This window comes from Kogia breviceps, chromosome 8 (genome assembly GCF_026419965.1).
Source record: "Kogia breviceps isolate mKogBre1 chromosome 8, mKogBre1 haplotype 1, whole genome shotgun sequence".
Taxonomy (NCBI): domain Eukaryota; kingdom Metazoa; phylum Chordata; class Mammalia; order Artiodactyla; family Physeteridae; genus Kogia; species Kogia breviceps.
Window position 1 is genome coordinate 88,581,914 of NC_081317.1, and position 23,137 is coordinate 88,605,050.

General features: G+C 51.0%; 2 protein-coding genes, 1 long non-coding RNA gene and 1 other non-coding gene across 4 annotated transcripts; 3 read left to right on the forward strand and 1 right to left on the reverse strand.

Moving 5' to 3' along the window:
- The first annotated feature begins 849 nt into the window (after positions 1–849).
- On the forward strand, positions 850–5,514 carry TESK1 (testis associated actin remodelling kinase 1). Its single transcript, XM_059071791.2, has 10 exons — positions 850–1,392; positions 1,517–1,638; positions 1,770–1,818; positions 2,352–2,498; positions 2,835–2,917; positions 3,084–3,174; positions 3,421–3,504; positions 3,656–3,745; positions 3,882–3,996; positions 4,335–5,514. Exons 1-10 carry the CDS (start codon positions 1,174–1,176, stop codon positions 5,219–5,221), a joined length of 1,887 nt encoding a protein of 628 aa, XP_058927774.1. The 5' UTR covers positions 850–1,173; the 3' UTR covers positions 5,222–5,514.
- CD72 (CD72 molecule) lies at positions 5,463–12,816 on the reverse strand. The gene is made up of 9 exons (XM_059071792.2): positions 12,597–12,816; positions 12,380–12,487; positions 11,725–11,796; positions 11,021–11,110; positions 10,364–10,699; positions 7,682–7,830; positions 6,913–7,022; positions 6,061–6,207; positions 5,463–5,795 (listed from the first exon to the last, which is right to left on the reverse strand). The coding sequence occupies exons 1-8, from the start codon at positions 12,676–12,678 to the stop codon at positions 6,066–6,068; spliced, it is 1,089 nt and encodes a 362-aa protein (XP_058927775.1). The 5' UTR covers positions 12,679–12,816; the 3' UTR covers positions 5,463–5,795; positions 6,061–6,065.
- Positions 10,976–20,772, forward strand: LOC136794608 (uncharacterized). Its single transcript, XR_010841608.1, has 3 exons — positions 10,976–11,266; positions 16,635–16,777; positions 20,447–20,772. It is a non-coding gene; the product is annotated as an uncharacterized lncRNA (long non-coding RNA).
- Positions 16,091–16,163, forward strand: TRNAR-CCU (transfer RNA arginine (anticodon CCU)). Its single transcript has one exon. It is a non-coding gene; the product is annotated as a tRNA-Arg (tRNA).
- Positions 20,773–23,137: the final 2,365 nt, after the last annotated feature.

The following is a 23,137-nucleotide window of genomic DNA, read 5'->3' on the forward strand; positions in this document are numbered from 1 at the left end:
ACACACTGATGGTGGCAGTGCCATACTGAGGAGAGGTCTCACTGAAAAAGAGAGGGATCTCCGAGGGGAACGGCTCCTTGAGGGGCGGGGTTTTGCCAAGGGGTGGGATCTTGCTTAAAGAGGGGCTTCCCTACAGGTGGAGGCTTCTCTTTTGAGAGAGAGGGGCATTTGGACGAAATAGTAAGAGTAAGGTACAGGCTGGGTGGTCACTAGACAGAGGCTCTGGAATCTTAACTTTTTTCAAGGGAGGCGGGATGGAGTGAGGAGGAGTCGGGGCCACACCCGGAATGGGCTGGCCAAGGGCTCACTACAGCTCCGGGGCATCACAACCGCCCGAGAAGGTAGAAAGTGTCAGGGAGTCCAGAGGTTTAAGGTGTAAAGGTCGAGAACTGGGAAATGGGCAGGCTGGGCCAGGGCGGAGGCTGGAAAGGCGGGTAGGTTGCTGGGCTACCTCCGACTGTAGCTGGGCCAGAGGGTCTACTTTTCTGCCCTGCCGGTCCTTGGAGCCCAGGAATCTGGCGGCTTCCGGAGCCAGACCCTCAACCGACAGTGACCTGAGGGAGGGAGGGGAGAAAGGACTCCCAGGGCAGCTAAAAGACATTTGAGCTGCGCGTACGCACAATCAGCTCTGAATTCCCTTCAGTTATTCAGCTCTGTCCTGAAATTATTTGACCCCGACGTCGCAGACCCACTCGCCTACGGCGTCGCGGCCTCTGGTTACGAGGTGCGCACCTGAGGGGGTGTGGCCGCTGCCCGGAGGCCGGGCTCGAAGGAGTTAAGCAGAGGCCCGGCTCAGCCCCGCCCCGGCAGGCCGCGGAGCCTGAGCCCCAGCGGCGAAGCGGAGCAGCCGCCGCCCGCCCGCCCGCCCGCCTCCGCCTGCGGGCAGCCCGGGAGCGCCACCGCCACAGCCCGGCCCAGGCCCAGTCCCAGGCCCTGTCCCAGGCCCTGCGCAGAGCGGAGCGGAGCGGCGTCCACCCGGGCCCAGCAAGCCGGCGCGGCGGGGGCGGACCCAGGATCTTCGGCGTATCTTCCATTCTCCTGGGCGGGAGCGGGAGAGGGAGCGGGAGCCCCTGCGCCCCTGATAGGGCTGGGCACGCTCCCATGGCGAGAGCGGCCTGCCCGGGCCCCGGGGACCCTGCCATGTGAGGCAGGCCCCGGGCTGGGGGCCCGGCCATGGCCGGGGAACGGCCCCCACTACGGGGCCCAGGGCCCGGGCCCGGAGAGGCGCCGGGGGAGGGGCCTCCGGGGCCCGGGGGCGCGGGCGGAGGCCCGGGCCGGGGCCGCCCCTCCTCCTACCGGGCTCTCCGCAGCGCCGTGTCCAGCCTGGCGCGCGTGGACGATTTCCACTGCGCCGAGAAGATCGGGGCCGGCTTCTTCTCTGAGGTCTACAAGGTAGGACCAGCAGAGAGGGCAGAGGGGCGGGACCGAGACTTAGACGCCAGGCTGGAACTAGGCGGCCCGGACCCTGGCGACCCGCCCGACCTGCGCGGGACTCGCCATCCCCTGCTGCCCCCAGGTTCGGCACCGACAGTCAGGGCAAGTCATGGTGCTGAAAATGAACAGGCTCCCCAGTAACCGGGGAAACACGCTGCGGGAGGTGCAGCTGATGAACCGGCTCCGGCACCCCAACATTCTAAGGTGAGCGGCCCCAGCCGCTTGCTCGGAAGCTTGCTGGGGGATAGGGGAAAGATCCCGCGGTAAAAGTGGGAACTGTGGAGAGGCCGGGGCTCTTACAGCCTACCCTGCTATCTTTCCCCATCCTTTTCTAGGTTCATGGGGGTCTGTGTGCACCAAGGGCAGCTGCACGCTCTTACAGAGGTGAGGATGGGCCAGGAAGGGGGGGACTCCACCACAACCACCACCAAGGGGAGAGAGAGTCAGCGGCCTGGTGCATCTACAGAGGAGTAATGAGAGGCAACAGGACCCGGGGGAGGCTTCCCTGAACTTCCCTTCAGGCAAATCACAAATAAAAGGCCTCAGCTGGTGCCAGTCCTTTTAATCCTTTAGAAGGGTGCTGTCCAACAGATCTTTCTGCAGTGATAAAAATGTTCTGTAGCTATGCTGTCCAAAACCATAGCCACTAGCCACATGTGGCTAAGGAGCACTGGAAATGTGGCTAGTGTGACAGGAACTGAAAGTTTAATTTTATTTAAACTTAATAATTTAAATTTAAATAGGTGCACCTGTGTGGGACATGATAGCCTTAGGATATGAATGGGGACCCTAGGGCACAGACTCACCCTCTTGACTTTTGTGATCCTCCTGAGTGTCCCCACGCTTATAAGTGGGAGACCTAGAGGACAGACTGAAACTTTGATATTCATTCCCCTTCTCCTACCCCTATGTCCCAGTATATGAATGGGGGGACCCTGGAACAGCTGCTCAGCTCCCCCGAACCCCTATCCTGGCCTGTCAGGCTCCACCTAGCTTTGGACATCGCCCTCGGCCTGAGGTACCTGCATGCCAAAGGTGTATTCCACCGAGACCTCACATCCAAGGTAGGCTGGCCAGGTGGGTGGAGGCATGAAAGGGGATTTGAGATTAGACTGTAACTAGCCAGTGGGTACTGGAATGCGGATAATAGACAGCATTAGGATGTTGGGGCAGCAAGACACTGGAGAATGGGGGACTGGGGTGAGGGGAGTGCTCTGAGGGACTGGGTACCATGCTGTGTTTGGAGTGACAGATGATGCTGCAAGATTGGGGTGCGTTGGAAAACTGGGAGATCAGAGAGGGTTGAGGTTATTCTGTAGTGAGGGGTCCTTGGGGTGCATTTTGGGAGATCAGAGAACAGAAGGTAATGGGTATGTGGGGATGCTATATGTATATGTCAGAACTGTCTGATCCGGCGGGAAGACCGAGGCTTCACAGCTGTTGTGGGCGACTTTGGACTGGCTGAAAAGATTCCTGTGTATAGGTGAGGTGAATGCCCCATCCCCCTAAATCTCCCAGATGCCCCTTATCTAAGTGAAGCCCACAGGGACATTTCCCTTGGGGTAGCGAGGGGGCTGACCTCATCCCCTTTTGTTTGGGGAGGGTGTCTGGGTAGGATGGTCCTGACCACTCTGCCCCTGCCCCTGCAGGGAAGGGGCAAGGAAGGAGCCGTTGGCTGTGGTGGGTTCCCCATACTGGATGGCTCCAGAGGTGTTGCGGGGTGAGCTGTATGATGAGAAGGTAAGATATGAACCCTTCAGATCCCCAAGGCCTTCCAGAGACCCTTGAGATACTCTTATAAGGCTCCATCCCAAGTTCCTCAGCAACCCTACCAGATATTCAGAAGACCCCCAAGATCCCCTTTACCCCTCTCACCCCTTCCAACACATGAAAACTGTCAAGACTCCCCAAAATTCTGACATATTCTGACCAAGTTCTTACATGAAACTGTCAGTGCCTCCCCCTGACACTCGCTCCTACCCCTAGGCCGACGTCTTTGCCTTTGGGATTGTCCTCTGTGAGCTCATCGCACGAGTACCTGCGGACCCTGACTACCTACCCCGCACTGAGGTGAATGATGCGTCCAGGTTTAAAAGGAGGAACTCCAGACTAGGCACATCATAACCAAGGAGGGTTCCCTGGAGGTTGAGGTCCTGACTGGGGGACAGCAGGAGAACTTGAGGAAGGCTGACTTGGAGGCCCCTCCTCTCTGTCCCCACAGGACTTTGGCCTGGATGTGCCTGCTTTCCGAACCCTGGTAGGGGATGACTGCCCACTGCCCTTCCTGCTCCTGGCCATCCACTGCTGCAGTGTAAGAGCCTCACTCTCCCTCCCTGCCCCCAACCCCCACCCACCAGCTGACAAGGCCAGCCGGCCCAGATGACAGGAGGAAACTCAGGGACCCTCTTCTGGAGCACTGAGTGAAGCTGCCCGTCTCTCCCCATCAGATGGAACCTAGCACTCGTGCTCCCTTCACTGAAATCACCCAGCACCTGGAATGGATCCTGGAGCAGCTGTCTGAGCCAGCCCCCCTCCTCAGGGCTCCCCTGGCACACAGTCAGGGTAAGTGAGCACCACTGGGGTACTTTTGCCTCTCTCTTCCTTAGAACTCAGAATCATCTGGGGAGACTAAGTGTTTTTATTAGTTGAGAAGCCTGGGGGCGGGAGTGGGGTGAGAGGACATCTCAGAGAAGATAGTTTTCTAATTCTAGAGCCTGAGGGAGGGGAACAAGGAAAGAAGAGGTAAAGGGGTCTGGAGGGGACATCTCCCCATTTCCAAATCACCCTGCGGGACTTCCTTTTCTCAGCTGTAGTCCCACCAGCCTCCTGGTGAGTAATGAGACCCTCAGGGAACTATGATCAATGCTGAGAACAGTGACCACAGACTTCTCTGTCTACAGGGTCTGTTCCAAGAGGGGGTCCCTCTGCCACACTTCCCAGGCCAGACCCCCGGCTCTCCCGAAGCCGGTCAGACCTCTTCCTGCCCCCATCGCCAGAATCGCCCCCCAACTGGGGGGACAATCTGACTCGAGTCAACCCCTTTTCACTACGGGAAGACCTCAGAGGTGGCAAGATCAAGCTCCTGGACACACCCAGCAAGCCAGTCCCCCCCCTACCCCTTGTACCACCATCACCACTGCCCTCCACCCAGCTTCCCTTGGTGACCACTCCAGACACCTTGGTCCAGCCTGGGACACCTGCCCGCCGCTGCCGCTCACTACCATCATCCCCTGAACTTCCCCGACGTATGGAGACAGCACTGCCAGGTCCTGGCCCTCCTGCTGTGGGCCCCTCGGCTGAAGAGAGGATGGAGTGTGAGGGCAGTAGCCCTGAGCCAGAACCCCCGGGACCAGCTCCCCAGCTGCCCCTGGCCGTGGCCACAGACAACTTCATCAGCACTTGTTCCTCAGCCTCCCAGCCCTGGTCCCCTAGATCAGGAGCCCCCCTTAACAACAACCCCCCAGCCGTGGTGGTGAACTCCCCACAAGGCTGGGCTGGGGAGCCCTGGAACCGGGCCCAGCATAGCCTGCCCCGTGCAGCAGCCCTGGAGCGGACAGAACCCTCGCCGCCCCCGTCAGCCCCCCGGGAGTCCGAGGAGGGGCTGCCCTGCCCTGGCTGCTGCCTCGGCCCCTTCAGCTTTGGCTTCCTGTCCATGTGCCCCCGCCCCACACCAGCTGTGGCCCGCTACCGCAACCTGAACTGCGAGGCGGGCAGTCTCCTCTGCCACCGGGGGCACCATGCCAAGCCACCCACAACCAGCCTGCAGCTGCCTGGGGCACGCTCTTAGCAGTGGGGCCTGTGGTCTCCGGCCTCCACCCTTGGCCTTCAGGATGCCCTGTGAGGACAGAGCACACATGCTGGACTGTGCCAGCCCTGGATGGGCTGAGCAGCTCTTCTCCCTGTAGAGGGGAACCTCGGCATGGAAGTGAGGAACAGAACATTTCCTTTGCATCCCCTGAGCTTGCTCTCCCGTGGGGATCACTGAACCAGACAAAGCGTTGCTGACACACGAGACTAACACGTGCAAATTATTTAAAAATATTTCAATAAAACTGCCTGGCTGGCTCCGGGCTGCCCCTATCCGCTCAGCCCGTGCGCCCTCCCCACCCATTCCACTATGGGAGGTTTGGGGGAGGCCAAAATCTCTTCTAGAAGCTGCTTCACTTTTTCCCTGGGAACAGTCCAGTTTCTGGGACAGGATCTCTATTGGCAGCAGGCTTGCCTGGAAATGTCGGGCATGGGTCAGCCCTTGGCCAGGCACCGTCCACGCAGAGTGAGGACACACCGGAGGAAGGTGGATCTTAGGACCTGCAGGCTACAGCTTAGCGATGAAGGGCACAGGCTCTTGTTGGCGTGAGTATCTGGAGGATTAAAGCCATCAGGGAGCTCCACAGTTGACTGTCCCTAAGAACCCTCATCCAGCTCACCCCATCTCCTCCCCAGCTCCCTGGACAGCCACATAGCCAGCCTCCCCTGCCCAGCACCCTCTTACATAAGCACAGCCTGGAGAGGCTGTGGACATGGCTGTCACTTACAGGAACAAGTTTTCCCCCTGGCCCCTGGGCCCCTGCCCTGAGACCCTCTGCCCCCGGACTCCCACGCCTCAGTCCCATCCCTGACACTTACCCAGCTCAGTGCAAAGAGGGGTCCCCATCTGGATACCTGAAAGCTTCCATCTCACAGATGAAGGGAAGAGAAGAATAACAGTCCTCTCCCTTCAGACTCACTGACCCACTTCCTACCTTGGCACATCTTTGGCTTTGACCATAATACCTAAAGGGTGGTGATGTAACACTGGGATAAGTTCTGGCCCCCTCCTATCCCGTCCTCCCTTCTCTTGCCCTGCACAAACCTAACCCAAGTCCTAACTCACCCTGCCTACCTAAAGCCGTGTGTGGGATGGTTCAGGTACAGGTGTCTGGACCCCAACCCGAAGAGGCTAGAGGACCAGGGACGGAAAAAAATCACCCAAGGTCCTACAGATGGAAACTCCAGTTAGGTAACTACCCTGTTTCAGGGTCCCTGGGGTTGATTCTCAAATTTACTCCATTGCTTCCTTTCTCACTTCCCTGGGGCAACTCTAGTATACCAAGTGGCCTTGATTAAAAAAGTACAACCTCAGTTTGGGTAGCCTTGTCTGGGCTGAGAAGTTAAAAGGCCGGGGTTCTTCATCAGCTGTGAAGCCCTAGCTAAATCCTCAACTTATCCCCCTGAGAGAAAGATGACATAGGTCCCAAAGTGGTAATTTTTTTTTTTTTTTTAAATAAAGCACGTGCCAGGGACGGCCAGGTACTGGGGATAGAATAGAAAGCAAGCCTGCCTGTTATTAATCAAATAGAAGAAATGGGCGAATGGGCAATTATAACATTGATTTGTGAAAAAGTTTTGAGAGTAGGACCTGGAGAGAGATCTTATTACTGTGTCTTTATGAAGGGATTATAGAGGATTTTTGTTGCCCAAAAATCCTAACAAACTTACCCATTGTATCTTGTACCATCACTCCACTGCCTGAACTTATTTTGGAAGTCAATCCAGTATGATTCAGCTGAACCACCTTGTTCCAACACCTTACGTAACCTGGTAGAAGTCTGAAGGGAGATTCAGAGAGACCAGAGGTATGTGAGGAGTGATGGGAAATACTGGAATAGCAGGAGGGAGGGGGTGTCGGGAGGAGGGGACCTGGGCTGATGGAAGAAAATGAACACTAGAGAGGCTATGAGCTTTGGCAAGAGGACTGTGCCTGACCTTGGTGCATGACATGGCTCATCGGTGACCATCCCCGCATCCCTCATATGCCACCCGGCAGATGCAGGCTGACCCTTCAGCTCACGTGTGTACGTGCGCGCACACACCCACACACATGCTGGGTAAGAATTTCTGCCAGCTTTTGAAGAAGAGTCATTCTGTGGGCTGTTCTGGTCACAAGGAACCAATCCCAACAATCCAGCCCACCAGTTATGGAACCTGTCTTCCTGAGAGGCCATGAGAGTCAAAGAACCTGTTCAGCAGCCCAGAGCTGACCAGAAAGCTGAGATGAGAAACAGGTTAACGTAAATATGGCTCGTTAAGTTTCAACCCTCACGCCAACCCTAGTCAGTTAATAGGGCCATCTGGAGCACTGTGCTGAGAAGCTGCATGGAAAAGGGACGCACGCCCTGTGTGCGCTGCCCTCCCTGACTTGATGACGTATGTCCCTTTACCCAACAATACCCATACCCATACCGTCTTTGAATAGGGGTTTTCTTACTCTATATGGATAAGAAATGTCGCTGGTTTTGGCCAGTTCAGAGGACAGAGATTTACAATGGCTTTGGCTCTCCTTCCAAGTTCTCTTAGTAATTGAGAGGTAAAAGCAACTGCTCTCATTCGGTATCCATCCCAAGGGACAGCAGGAATCTAAAAAGCAGAAAGAGTGTGACAGCACTGCCCAGACCCAGGAGGGAGATCTCAACACTTGGGATGAAAGTGACTACTCAGCAATCTGGTTGCTAATAATGTTCCCTGGGGTCGAACCTCAGTGCCTTCACTGACTTCTGGTCCTTAATCTTTGCAATCTTTCTCTCTTCGCCTCCCCTGGAAATGCCATACCTGTGAATACTTAGTAAAAGTCTTTAACATTCAACAACTTTACTCCTTAAAATATAGGAGGTTTATTTGAAAAGGACTGGTGGTACTATCCCCAATTTCTGAACAATTGCTGTTTACTCCCCCATTTTGGCTAACTTCACCTGGGGCCCCGATAAACAAGTGTTCAATAGGCCTTCCATTCCTCTCGTTGGCTCCCTAAAGCATTTCTCACTGCATATTCAAACTTTCCCACACTCCTCAAGCGGCTAGCCACCACCTTCCCCTCCACTCTTCCACAAGTAGACAACCTTGCTGCCTGCTTTGCTGAAATTGTCAGATACTTGACGTGTGAACTCTCTCCATTTTCCTCCTCTCCACCTCAAAATTTGTCTCTTCTCTGTTCCTCTTTTCCTGACTATCTGTCAGAAATAAACCTCCCTCTTTCTTTAACATCCCACACCCCAGTCTATGCTCCTGATCTCAACCCACCTCTCTCCGTTGCCTTGTCCCATCTGTCCTACCTCCATCACTCAAAAATCATTCCTTCTCCTCCAGCTCCCTCTCTTCTGTCTACGTTTTCTCATCCCCACCCAGCTACTGCCTTAGGTTACTGTCTAACAGCAACTTAAAGGAATAAAAAGAAGTCGGTGTGGCCAAATAGACGAGGGTGAGGGGATAAGCAGCATGCTGAAAGGTAGGCAGGGGCCTTGGAGGCCAGGTTGAGGATTTTTTTATTTTTATATTATGAGCAAGAGAAAGTCAATGTAGGGTTTTACACTGAAGCATTTTGTTCTCTGGTTGTATCCCAAGTGCCTGGGTACAGTGCTAGACATATAGTATGTATTCCATAACTTTTGATGTAATTAATTAAGTGAAATGACATGATCTTAACTGGGATGACATGATCAGATTTTTGTTTTTAAAGGATTACTCTGGCTGCAACATGAAAAGTGGATTTGGAGGGGGGATGTTTAGGAAAAGCATTCAGCAAGCTGTTGCAGTTATCCTTGCAAGACATGAAGATGAGGAAAAATGCAAATGGATATATAGACTTGTTGATCGAAAATGGAGGGAGTTCCTCTCTGACAGAGTAGGGCATCTGCTGAGAGTGAGAGAGAGGGTTAGTAGGGTACAGAGAGCCGGCCGACCACTGCAGATTTGCCAGGCAGGCAGTGCTGGAGCCCCAGCTGAACTTGAGACTAGAGATTTGTGGCACCAAGCAGAATGACTGCACAGCTTGTCACCCCTGGGTGCAGGCATGTGCATTCATCCAGGACAGTGGAGCCAAGGAGTGAGTGGCGTGGCTGAAGTGATGGGCCCCCAAATCCAAGATGGGTAGAGAGGGAAGTGAAGACAGGTGATGGCTGATGGGAAGGGAGGAAACAGGGGAGCCAGCAGGTTGGAGGCCTCAGTGAGGTTGAAGAAGAAGTGTGTGGAAAGCCTATAGAAGGCCAGTTGTGGTCAGAATGAAGACCCGAAGCCATCCTTTCAGCTGAAGAGTAGTTTGGGATGCTGCGGTCTATGGCTCAGCTGTGGGGAAGGAGGGGGCTGCACTGTCATGGAACTGAGGCTTGTAGAGAATGAGAAGGTTAAAGAAATGAGGGCTGGGGGTGTCTGTACATAACCTCTCTGTTTTAAGCCTTGGGGGAGTAGCCAGATGCCCCTGAGCTAGACAGAGCCTAACTGCTAGACAACCAGTCAGTCCATGGACATTCCAGTCCCCTTGGGCTGGGGACCCTGCCTCAACCTCAGCCAGCTTTGGCAGACCTTCTATGTGTCCCCCTCCCTCATCCCCACACACAGGCTGGACTCCTCCTTTCAAAAGGGATGAGCATTCCACCCTAATTCCCTGTCCTACAACACCCCTGCCCACCTCATTGTGAGAGTTTCAGCTGCCTTGCCCCAACCCCAGCCTGTACCTCATCCATCAGTAATTCTTAATCTTTTGGGGAATCTCAGATGTAGAGAGAATTAATTAAAGCTACAGGTCCTCTCTTTAGAAAAACATGCGAACAATCAATTTCACATCCAAATTCAGGGGATTCCCAGATCCTTGACACTGATGTTAAGCCAGGTGAGCCCTGAGTTTGCTGCTCTGGACAGTGTCATTTGCACTGCTGGCTACCACCCTCTTCTCCCCTACAGGATCAGCCTTAGAGCTGGGTGAGCCCTCCCTAAAACCTGTATGCAGCTAGATCCTTCGCCCTGTTGGCCCAGGCTGCACAGGTCATGTCAGCCAGCACTCTGGTTCATTACCCCTTTCCTGAACAACTCAGTGGCTCCCTATTAGATAGACAGACCCCTCACTTCAATCCATCCTTCATGGCAGGTCCTACCATCTCCCCTTTACCAGAGCAGATACCTGGTGAGGGGCATGTGAAGAAGGGCTTCAGTGTGTCCCGCACGCTGCTCAGCCTCTGCTCCAAGTTCATCCTTTGTATCTCATTATTTCTCAAGTCCTCTTTTGTTTTCTCCCCATCTGACTGGCAGGCCTGCAACTGCTCTTTGGTAGCCTGGCCAACCTTCTGTTCCACCTGTAGTGTTTCCTGACTCTGGGCCAGCTCCCTCCTGGACCCCTGCAAATCCTCTTCCCTCTGCTCCAGCTGGGTTATCTTTAGGTGCAGCTGCTGCCTCAGGGTGCTGTTAGTGGTTTCCAGAACCCTGTTCATCTGCTGGAGCTGCTGAGACACCTGGAAATCTGTTTGGCCATAAAGAGAGATTTGGAGGACATCTGCAGCCATGCTCTGGTGCCTTGAAGCTTCAGCATCAGTCCTTTTGCTGCTTCTTGCAACTTTTTGCATAAACAGGCTGGAATGGAATATAAGATCTGACTGCCTAAAGCTTAAGGAGGTACTGGATTAGATGAGGACAATTTAGGAACAGACCTGGCTGGAAGCCAGACGAAAGCTGAGGATGTGGTGGTAGTGATTCCGGGCCCTGCTGAGGAAGGGCAGCTGTTGGGGAGAGTGGGGGAGAACGGTGTCTGGGGTAACTGGGAAATGGGGTTGGCCATACTCACAGCGCACTCCCAGGCAGACGGCAGCCACCCCTAACAGCAGGCAGGCGAGGAGCAGGCCTAGGAGGAGGCACTGCATGTAGGATGCATGACCTTAGGGAGACAGTGGGTTGGGGGGCAGTGAGCCCCACCAAAGGTGATAGGTTGAGGGGGTGTGGGTGGAGGAGATTCACGGGAAAGAGCATCCCGCAGAGGACTTGGAGCACGCGCGGTGGTTTCTGTCCCGCAGAGTTTCCGCAGGTGGAGGAGGTAAGGTGTTCCAGAATAAGGGCTGGGGATTGTTACCGGTAAGGACTGAGGGGCACTACCTGGTAGGACGGGGAACTAAATCTCAGACGGAGACCGGAGAGGGGGGTACGTGAATGGGGACCGTAGGAAGGGGGAAGGGGGCAGAGGATCCGGGTCGATGCGTCGGAAAGATCTCTCTAAGGATGAGGGTGAGAGCGGCAGGGGAGGGTGTCACGGGGCTGCCCGGGCTGATCGGAGGGCTGCGCCTCGGGCTCAATCCGTGGGCCAGACCTGCACACCGCGGGGCCCAGCACCACCTCCCGCGGGGACCGGTGCCAGCACCTGACTCTGCGACCAGCCCGGGGGGCCTAGTGGGGGAGGGCTGCCCAGCCCGAGGCCGCACCCCGCCCCCACTCGCAGGCCCGAGACGAGCTGGGCAGCGGGTGGCGCGCGCGGCGCGGGGAGGACCAAGTACTCACAGGGGAGAATCCGCCCGGCAGCTGGTGACGTCACGGGGCTCCAGGCGGCAGTTGGCTGCTCCGACTGGACCGCTGAGGAAGGGATCGACTCCAGTTTGAAGGTGGGAAAGCCAGGAAATACCCCTTCTCCCCACCCTCACCCCCTCCATCGCGCCGAGACCCCAGTCTGTCCTAAGGTGCTTTCTGCCAGTGCTCTGGGACACCCTTAGCGCTCTCCGGAGTTCCGCGTCTCCCCTGGGACTCTCGTGTCCCTCCTGGGTCTTACCTTATCCTTTCCCTGGGGACCCTCTATCGCCTTCCTGGGTCTCCCTTTATCTTTTACTCTGGGGGCCCTCATCTGCCTGCCAAAACCCTCTCCCCGGTACTGCTCTCCCCTCTCCCCTCTCTTCTCTCTCCCGGGACTCTCCATTTCCCACTCGTGCTCAGCTCCCCAGCAGGGCTGCCCTGATCCCTCCGTGGAGCCCTAGCTCCCCACCGGGATCTCCACCTTACCCCCTGGGAGCTTCATTCTTCCTTAGCTCCCATAATTGGTATTCATTCTCTTCCTGAAAATCCCCAGCCTTTCTCCAAGGGTATTGTCCTCCCAATAATGCTGTGGACTCCCCAGAGCAAGACACAGTCCCCCATAAACACACTTCCCCTGGGCTCTCCAGACCTTCTTTGTCCCCTAATCCAGTGGAAGCCAAGCTTGAGGGTCCTCCTGGGCCTGGGGGCACTTGAACATTCTCATAGGTGAGTTCTCCGTCTTCATCAGCCTCTGGGTCTGGAGAGGAGAGAAAAGGTGGTGTCAGGATGGGGGTCTGTTTGGTGGGAGTGGGGTCTTCAAGGAGGATGGAGATGCAGAATCAAGGAGACACCTCCTCCACCCTTACCTTGTCCTAGCCTGCTGGAGATGCTCTTCTTCAGGGGAGCCTTCACAAATCGCAGGTCTGCATAGGTGATGGCCTCAGCCATGGTCCTGAGCACCCCTGATCCCACTCTCCTCCCTCCTCTTGCACCGGCCGCAGGCTGTCTTGCCACTCTCCCCTCTGTCCCTTCACACTCTTAGGCTCTGTGTTCCCTCCGTGACTGCACAGCTTAGTGCTTTGCCCTGTGACTTCCAGTCACAAAAGAGGAAGATGTGACCCAGCCTCAGACAGATGGGTTCAGTGAAGCAGATGGCATCCCTGAGCCCCTGCCAGAGGGGCAGGGGAGGGGAACCTGAGGTCCAGAGCATGGGGCTCAGGGCTGTGGGATGTCACAGAACCAGTACTCAGGCCTGTCCCTGTGTCTTGCCTGTGCTCCTCCTTCATGCAGCCCAGACCCACCTCGACAGTGCTGGGCTCCGAATGCCCAGCCTCATCATCTACCCTGATTTGCCCCACGCTTCTTTCCTGGCTGCCCAGTCCACGGGCTTTCTATGTGCAGTCAGAGCTCTTTGGTGCTCAACTGATCAAAGAGGATCTCCCTAATCATTGCTCCAGCGTGGGGCTTCATCCTCCCCATCAGACTGAGGGGTCCTAGTGTGGAGCCCTAGCTCCTCCTCATCCTGAGGTTGCCAGTAGATATGAGTTCCCAGAAGGGGGGGGCCCTGATTTGGTGGGACTTTTCTCTCCATCAGTTTGGGGGCTTTCAGGGTGGGCCCGGCTCCCCTTCTAGTGTAGTCCTACAGAGCTGCTGAGAATCCCACACACAGAGAAGTTCTCAGTCCAAAGCCTTTCCTGGGAATGAGGCAATGCTTTGAAGGATTCAGAGGGTCTGGGACTAAACTGACTGTCCTGTGTAAACACCCCCAGACTCTCACTTCACAGCCTTTCTCTGGCCTCCTCCACCTTTGTTGCCCTAATGATCACACCTGTGGCCAGTCAGCCTCTTCCTTGTCCCATCCTGCCTTCTGGCAGACTGATGTGACCCCTGTGTTCCAATATCTGAGCCAGACCCAGCAAGCTGAGTCCAAGAGGCAGAAGCTCTGGGAAAGGCCGGACTGAGGGTGAGGGTGAGGGACACCACAGTTTGTGTGCCTCTGGAAAAACCTTCAGCACTGACTATTCATGCACCTTGTTGGGGGTCAGGGAGCAGATGAGCAAATGACTTGCATGGGGATGAAGATGGACTGCAGCTTCTCAGAGGGGAGGGAGAGAGCAGGGCTGGGTTCTGAGCGTGCAGACTCTGGACCAGCCAAAGTTTTGCTTTCTTCTTGGTTTGGTTTTGGCTTCTCTCGTACTTTCCTAGTAAAATTCTTTCGTTAACAAGTCCCTCCGGCGGACCTAGAGTGTGTCATACAGAGTGAAGTTAAGTCAGAAAGAGAAAAACCAATACCGTATGCTAACACATATATATGGAATCTGAAAAAAAAATGGTTCCGAAGAACCTAGGGGCAGGACAGGAATAAAGACGCAGACGTAGAAAATGGACCTGAGGACAAGGGGAAGGGGAAGGGCAAGCCGGGACGAAGTGAGAGAGTGGCATGGACATATATACACTATCAAATGTAAAATAGATAGCTAGTGGGAAGCAGCCGCATAGCACAGGGAGATGAGCTCAGTGCTTTGTGACCACCTAGAGGGGTGGGATAGGGAGGGTGGGAGGGAGACGCAAGAGGGAGGGGATATGGGGACGTATGTATAGGTATAGCTGATTCACTTTGTTATACAGCAGACGCTAACTGTCCCTTTACTCCCAGCCCCAGTGAAAAAGGGGGCATTTGTGGGGGAAGACCAGGGACTGAGAGGCCTGGCTGATGGAGGAGAGGAAACAGCGGGGAGGATGTGCATGCTGAGCAGAGGTGCAGAGGGCTCCCTAAAGTTCTTTTATCAGAATGTGACCCCCGAAGGGCTCACTGAGGGTGAGAAGAGGCTGGGACAAGACAAGGTATGGAGGTGGGAAAAACCCACCCTGAGTCGGTGACATCCTCCCCCGCAGAAACCTTCCCCCAACCCGCAGCTGCAGGGAGGAAAAAGGAAGGAGAAAGAGGTCCTTCCCCCATGCTAGCAGCTCGTAGTGTACAGTTAGTGGTGTGTGGAGGGGTGAAAGACCTATGGGTCTGATGAGAGCTCTGCCCAACTGTGTCACCCAGCCTGCCCAGAAAAAATGCCCACTGACACAGAAGAACACGTTTGTCACCTGAGAAACGTGTCGGGGGGAGAGGCAGACATCCACATGGGTGTGAGTGTGCAAGCATGCACCCGCATCCCCAGGTCTCTGCAGTCTGTAGGGGCATCTGTGAAAGCGAGCATCTCTGCCCAAGCCTGCCTCGAGGGTTAAGCATGGAGGATTCTGGGGCCTGAAGGGTGCATGTGACGGCTGTGGTTTTTTTCCATGGCGGGAAATGACAGGTCATTTTCAGAAGTCTTAAAAGGTCATGGGGACAGAGTCTATAAGTATTTCCTTTTGAAGTCTCACTCTTTCCTAGGGTGTCCCTGCAGCTGTTAACCACCCCTGCTTGTTTAAAGTTTGCAATACCCCAGCCCCACCTCCCAGACAGTGAGAGTGGTGTGTGCTGGTGACTCCCTGGGGGCCTCAGGGGCCTGTGAGAGTGGGTGGGAGTACATAGAGCAGCTGGAGGCAGGAGTGAGAGGGAGTGGTCAGGGCACTGGTACATGTGGTGCACAGGGCATGGGGTGTAGGGGACAGCGTGTGTGTAAATCAATTGCAGGAACACTTGCAGGAATTCTGTAAACTGGAGATAATGTCCCAGTTTTCAGAACCCATGTGCAACAGGGCCTGGATGCCAGGTAAAATGCCAAAACCAAGCTTCAAATGAGTATGTGCTCAAAGAAGGAATCAATGCACATGCTGCCTAGCTCGACCCTTGGGGAGGCTTTAGGAGGGAGGGTGCCCAAATGGGACTGGATGAACTAAACTGCACGCCCACAATGCCTTGGATGTCTTAGGCCAGCCAGTCTGTGTTTCTGTCCTCTTTAGCTCTTTTGGTGATGGTTACACATCTCCTTATGACACTTTGCATTCCCTCAGTCCTAGACCATCGTGTGGCCTTCTTTTGTGAAGAAGGTATGAGAGCAGAGTACGTCTCCTTCCCCATGTGTGCCACATGGGGTCTTTGCAATATTGACATGTATATTTCCTTTCGAGGCTGGACATTAGAAAGGACAGCTGTAACTCTGAGCTGCACCTCACCTACCCAAATGTCAGGAATGCCTGGGGGCTTCTCAGAGCTGAGGGGCCAGTGCTGTACATTTCAGCTTTTCCAGGATCATAGTTTCATCTGAGATCCTAGAGGACAAACACCAAAGCCCATTTCTTGCCCTCTCCTGACCCCTCCATGCTTATTTCAGGGAGTGGTTCTACAGGAAACAAGAGGAGGAAGTCCAGCTATGAGGGCCTTGGGAAAGAATTTGCTGTGTGGAAAGGGGCTCATCTAGGGACTTCCCTGGTGGTCCAGTGGCTAAGACTTTGCACTCCTGATGCAGAGGGCCCAGGGTCGATCCCTGGTCAGGAAACTAGATCCCTCATGCCACAACTAATACCCAGCACAGCGAAATAAATATTTTTTTTTTAAAAAGGGGCTCATCCGTATAAACTTTCGTGAAGTCCAGCCAACATCAGGAAGTCAAGGAAGCCTCCTGAGACTCTGAAAGTCAGGTTCTGTCCATCTTCATTACCTTAACCCACTGACTCCAGGAGGTCCTAATCTACAGATAGCATGTGATAGGCATAAACATGGCCTCCCCCAAATGTTCACAATCTAATCCTCAGAACCCGTGGACAGGATAGGTTACTTTACCTGACAAAATTGTTAACGTGGTTAAGTTAAGGACCTTTAGATGGGGAAATCGTCCTGTTTTATCCCGGGAAGCCAATCTAATCACAAGTCTTTGAAAGGATGAAGCTTTCAGGGCCATGGGAAGAAAGAGATTCAACCATGGAAGAAGGGGCAGAGAGATGTAACATGAGAAGAACTCCACCTGCAGATGCTGGCTCTGGAGCTAGAGGAAGGGGACCACGAGCCAATGAATGCAGGCAGCCTCTAGAACCTGGAAGAGGCGAAGGAACAGATCCTCACCTAGAGCCCCCAGAAAGGAACCAGCCCTGCTGACACCTTGACTTTAATCCGGTGAGATATGTGTCAGACCTCTTACCAAAGGAACTGTAAGATAAGAAACTTGTATTTTGTAAGCCGCTAAATTCGTGGTAATTTGTAACAGCAGCAAGAGATAAGTTTCCTGAACTGTGGAGGAAGCATGATATAATGGAAAGAACATGGCATAGATAAAGAAGCCAGCCCTGCCACAGTGTGTGACTTTGGGCAAGTCACAATTTCCTATCTGTAAAATATGGGATTTTCTAGATGATATCTGACATCAGTCAAGGGGTTCATGGCTAGAGATATAGTAGGTGTTAATTTTAGCAAAAGCATCGCTAAAAGTCTGTTGAAATAGCTTCAGAGTCAGGAGGGAGGACTGTGGGCCATGTGACAGCACTATTAAGGGGATTCGTGCAGCTCTTTGATCACTGAAGGCAGAGTGCCAACAGGTCTCCAGTGAGTGCCCTAGGCCTCTGCTTGGTCCTGTCTTGAATGGTGACACAGAAAGCACATTCATATATGCTGATGGCACAGAGCTCTAAAGAAAAGCAAATACACCAAAAGGCAAACTCATGATTCAAACATTGCAGCAGAGCAAAATGATGGCTCCAACCACAGACTGAGATATAATAAAGATAAATAAAACAGCTAGAATCTATTGAAGAATGAAACTTGGGGCTCAAAAAATAAATTACATAAGCATAGGTTGGAGGCCGTCCTGGCTTAAAAATAGTTTATGTATAAATGTCTGAGGGGAGAGACAGTTATCAGTCGTTTTGGAGCTAGAAGGATCTTAGCTTGATCCACTTATTTTACAAATTAGGAAACTACACTCAGTGGGCTATAAGTTCATTATGAATTAACCGTATGACTAGGAGGGCTGGTGACAAAAGGCTACCCCATAGGACTACAGCTTCTTTACCAAATACGCCAAACATTGTGCCAGTCACACCTACAGCCCCTTCTAAGGGGGGCCAAACCCCTGCTGATGAGGCAGCCCTAGACCCCCAAAATTGTGTTATGTGACCTCCAACCCCTCTGACCTCAGCTGACTGAGATAACCAAGTGGACAACAAAGTCAAGGCTGGCCTGTTCAGAGACCAGCCAGTGGCCTCTGGGGTGGCCTGGCCTGGAAATCAGGGAGGATGTGAGCTTATCAAATTTTAGTTCTCAGGAATTTCAATGGGAGAACATGGAGATGAGCACTCAGGTAGCAATGAGAGCAGGAGGTGAAAGGATGCAGAGAGAGAGTCTATGTGGTGCCCGGAGTCTCCCATGCTTAGCAGTTGTGCCTGGCTCCTACTCTCTCACACACTTAGGATACAGGGATTATCCTGGCAGGTCAGCCAGCCTGATTATCATGAGGAGACGGGGTTGCTGCTGCCTAACGGGAGCAGGAGGAGCGGATCTGCATGCAGGAGATTCATGGGCACCCCTTGGTGCTTCGTGCCCAGAGATACACTATCCACAAATGGGCAACGGAGACCACCCCAGCCTGAAAAGGACACAGTTGTTGGACCTCCGACCCCTCGGAAATGAAGGTCTGGGTTACCCACCAGACAAGCCATCTAGACCAGCATCGAGTGCTGCTTGAGAGCGAAGGGAATTCTAGAATGGATGGAGAGAAGGAAGAATCTCCGCTGCAGCCTTAGCACCAGCTACAGTAGTGTAGCTTGTCCCACTAACCCTCCTAGTGTAAGTTTTTCTTCCTCTCTTTCCTCCTCCACTTTTAAGAAATTGTGACCTTGGAGAAGCAGTGACAGCGTGACCTAAGGAGGGGCATGAGTGGATCTGAGTGATGCAGGCGCAAGCACGCAGAGCCTCAGCCATCCCTGTCCTCCTGGTCTTTCCACTTGGTGCGCTTCAGCCTGGCTTCCAACTGCCAGCATCTTTGCAGCTTTTCTTTGGCAGGCAGTGAGAACACGCTGAAAATCAGTACCTCGCACCAGAGCAGCTCAACCGATGACTGGTGGGAACTGGTGTACCCCCTAGCAACCTCACTCTGGGGGGCTAACTGAGGCCACATGGTCTACACTGGCTCTCAGAGTTTCCCAATGGCTTTGAGCCCCAGTTTTCCACCATGGACGTAAAGTGGTACCTCCTTATTACTTTAAATTGCATGTCCCTGACTCCTAGTGAATTTGAACGTTCTTTCATGTTTGTTAACCAGTTGGATTTGCTCTTCTATTGATGTTAGATCCTTTGTATTCTTTTTCTCCCCCCAGAATTTTATTTTGAAAATTCGAAGCCTAGAGGAAAGTTGGAAGAATAATACAATGAATATTTATATGTCCTTCATCTAGTATGTCAGTCAAGGCTCAAACTGTTCTCACCACATAAAAGAAATGACAATTATGTGACATGATAGAGGTGTTAGCTAACCATGGTGTTAAGCATAATGCAGTATATAAATGTATCACATCAACACATCGTATACCTTACACTTACACAATGTTATTATATCTCAAAAAATGGCGCAGAGAAGTAGACCATTAGGATATGCGTACACATATACATACACGCACATAATATTTTTTCAATTAAGAGATTTGTTACAGGAAATTGCCCTTACCCAATTAATGCAATTATAAGAACTAGTTAAAGGGTCTGTGAAAGGTCATTATCTTTGCTTCTGATGCTGGAGTTTGGAGTCTGCAGGGCAGGCAGCTGGGGAGGCAAGGCGGACGGAAAGTGGGAGGGCAGGGATAAGCCAGACCCATGAGGACAGCCTGGAAGCAGAGTCAGTCTCTCACTACCTCCAGCTGTGATGCTGTGAGTGTCCTGCAAGAGAAGCTGTGCCCTCCCCCACCAGGTGCCACTGCTCTTGAACAAAAGCCCAGCTGGTACACAGTCCCTGCCCAGCTTCGGGTCTCAGTAAGGACGGCCTTCTGTTCCAGGACCCTTGCTTATTATATCATCCTTTCTCCAATGAACTGAATGGCCATGTTCCCTTATACACAAACACCTAGTTTGGGATTACCTATTGATTCCCTTTTACTGATCGATTTAAGTGGTCTTAGAGCATGTTCTGATATTTGGTAAGGCAAATTTCTCTTTTTCTTTTAAAATGTTTGTCCTTTTTTTTTTTTTTTTTTTTTTTTTTTTTTTTTTTTTTTTTTTTTTTGCGGTACGCGGGCCTCTCACTGTTGTGGCCTCTCCCGTTGCGGAGCATAGGCTCCGGACGCGCAGGCTCAGCGGCCACGGCTCACGGGCCCAGCCGCTCCGCGGCATGTGGGATCTCCCCGGACCGGGGCACGAACCCATGTCCCCTGCATCGGCAGGCGGACTCTCAACCACTGCGCCACCAGGGAAGCCCTTTGACTATTCTTTGAGATACAAATTGGAACTATCTTAATGGTATACTTTAATTTTGGGAGAATTGACATTTTTTTTTCTGATATTTTATCTTCCTTTCCAAGGAAAGGGAAGACGGAGGGTTGAGGGAGTTCCCCGGCGACCTAGTGGTTCGGGTTCAGCACTTTCACTGCCAAAGAGACGGTTGATTTTCTGTTTGTCCCACTTTTGCTTTGTATCTTTTAATTATATTGTATAACTTTCTTCATATGAGTACATATGAAGTCAATTCTTGACTAAATTTACATACTATAAAACTTCCAGTCATAAAAAAAAAAAAGTCCTGGGAATGTAATATACAGCATGGTGACTATAGTTAATAATATTGTGTTGTATATTTAAAAGTTACAGACTTCCCTGATGGCACAGTGGTTAATAATCCTCCTGCCAATGCAGAGGACAGGGGTTCAAGCCCTGGTCGGGTAAGATCCCACATGCCACGGAGCAACTAAGCCCGTGCACCACAACTACTGAGCCCACATGCCACAGCTACTGAAGCCCACGCGCCTAGAGCCCGTGCTCCGCAACAAGAGAAGCCAGCGCAATGAGAAGCCCGTGCACTGCAACGAAGAGTAGCCCCACTCTCACTGCAACTAGAGAAAGCCCGCGCAACGAGGACCCAGTGCAGCCAAAAATAAATAAATAAATTTATTAAAAAACAAGTTACTAAGAGAGTAGTTTTTTAAAATTAATTTTTATTGGAGTATAGTTGATTTACAATAGTTTCTGCTGTACAGCAATCAGTTATGCATATACATATACACACTCTTTTAGATTCTATTCCCATATAGGTCATTACATAGTATTGAATAGAGGTCCCTGTGTTATACAGAGGTTCTTATTAACAGAGTAGATCTTAAAGGTTCTCATCACAAGAAAAAAAAAAAATGTAACTATGTTCAGTGATGGATGTTAACTAGAGGTACTGTGGTAATCATTTCTCAATATATACAAATATCGAGTCATATTGTACACCTGAAACTAATAGGATGTTATATGTCAATTATATCTCAATTTAAAAAAAATTTACATACTGTATCATAGTGGTTACAAGGGTAGTCTCAGTGCCAGCTCCCAGGATTCAAATCTGAACACTTAACATGTTACCAGCCAGTGATCTGGGGTAAATCAATTAATCTCTCTGTTCCTCAGTGTTCTTTTCTGTAAAATAAGAATGATAATAGTAATCGATATCAAGAGGTTGCTGTGAGGATCGCTTAGAAGAGTGCATGGCATTATGGTGACTAGAATTGTTATTATCCAAGAATTTTATAATTTTATAACTGAATTGAATATTTCCCCAGTTTCAATTTGAGTTGCTTATTGCTAGAATAGGAAAAAAGCAATTTGTTTTCATTATATTTATCTTGTATCCAGTCAACTTTCCAAATTGTATTGCCTTTTTACTAGTTTTTTTTTTACTAGTCTTGAATTTTTTGATAATATAAAATCATATCAGCAAAGAGAAGCTTTATAATTTCTCAGATAATCATAACAATTCATTCTTTTGTCTTACTGCATTTGATAAAACTTTCAAGATATGTTAAACAATAAGGATAATAACAGGCTACATTTCTGTCTACATTTTTATTTTAATAAAGTGATTTTAGTGTTTCACTATTAAGAACAGTATTTCCTATTTAGTAAAAAGTCTGTTATATTTAAGCAGTATTCTTTTTTACTTAGAGTTTTTATTAGGAACGGTATTAAGTTATGCTGGCTCTATATGTTAAATATGGGAGCCTTTCTTCTTTTTCTAGGACAAGTTTAAATGGCATGGAAATTACCCTTATTGAATGTTAGATAAAGCTCAGCTGTGGCACCAATTGAACAGTCTTTTCCAAAAGTAGATCCCTAATCACCTTTCCATTCTCGTTTTTCCTAAGATCAGTTGAGCTATTCAACCTTTCCTCTTTCTTTTGGGTCAATTTTGGTCATTTATATTTTTCCTGAAATGTATCCATTTCCTCTAAATTTTCAAATTGGTTGCTGAGTAATTTTACGTTGCACTTTTTAATAATTCTTTAATTCTTTCTTCTAACTGTAATAATGTTTTCTTTCTCATAACTAATGTTTTCTATTTTTACTCTCTCTTTTTTTCTCCTCGCTTGGGCTTGCAAGAAGTTTTTCTATTTTATTAGCCCTGTTAAAGAACTTTTTAAAAAATTTATGCTTCTTAGTATTTTTGTTTGTTTTCCATTAATTTTTGTTTGTTTTCCATTCATTCATGTCAGCTTTTGTTATTTCCTGATTACTTTTGGTTTCTTTCCTTGCTATTTTTCTAATATTTTGCAATAACTATTCCCTTTATTTTTGCTCCCTTTTTTTCCCCTCCCTTTTTAAAAGCTTGTTATCAGGCTTCCCTGGTGGCGCAGTGGTTGAGAGTCCGCCTGCCGATGCAGGGGACACGGGTTCGTGCCCCGGTCCGCGAAGATCCCACATGCCGTGGAGCGGCTGGGCCCGTGAGCCGTGGCCGCTGAGCCTGCGCCTCTGGAGCCTGTGCTCCGCAACGGGAGAGGCAAAGACGGTGAGAGGCCTGCGTACCGCAAAAAAAAAAAAAAAAAAAAAAAAAAAAAACCACATATAAAAGTTTGCTATCTTTATGGTATTCCAGGGATATAATATATTATATGATACAGGGTAATTGAGAGGTTTTCTGGTATTACACTATATTTTCACTCAGCATTTAAATTTTGTGAACACAGTAATTCTGTTATTTTTTAAAACCAGCTTTACTGTATTGCAATTTATATACATTAAATTTTTTTACATACATTAAATTTTATCAATTTTAAATCTACAGTCCTATGAGTTTTGCTAAATGTATTTGGCCATGTAACCACCACCACCGTCAAGATACAGAAGATTCACAGCACCCCAAAATTCTCTCCTACCACTTTATAAGCAGTCCTCAGACCAATTTCAGCCTGAAACTTAAATTCCCTTTGTTGGATATCAGCATTACCACTGCTTTCTATTTATCTGCCTAGTATCCCTTTCCCACATCTTTATTTTGAAAGTTTCTTCATCACTTTA

Excerpts from the sequence above, each read along its gene's own strand:
- CD72 (XM_059071792.2), bottom strand. The coding sequence starts at position 12,678 with ATGGCTGAGGCCATCACCTATGCAGACCTGCGATTTGTGAAGGCTCCC. Across the intron at positions 12,488-12,596 it reads CTCCAGCAGGCTAGGACAAG|ACCCAGAGGCTGATGAAGAC; the intron begins GTAAGGGTGGAG and ends TCTCCTCTCCAG. Across the intron at positions 7,831-10,363 it reads CTTCACATGCCCCTCACCAG|ATTCCTGCTGTCCCTTGGGA; the intron begins GTATCTGCTCTG and ends TCTGCTTTTTAG.
- TESK1 (XM_059071791.2), top strand. The coding sequence starts at position 1,174 with ATGGCCGGGGAACGGCCCCCACTACGGGGCCCAGGGCCCGGGCCCGGA. Across the intron at positions 1,819-2,351 it reads AGCTGCACGCTCTTACAGAG|TATATGAATGGGGGGACCCT; the intron begins GTGAGGATGGGC and ends CCTATGTCCCAG. Across the intron at positions 3,746-3,881 it reads TGGCCATCCACTGCTGCAGT|ATGGAACCTAGCACTCGTGC; the intron begins GTAAGAGCCTCA and ends TCTCCCCATCAG.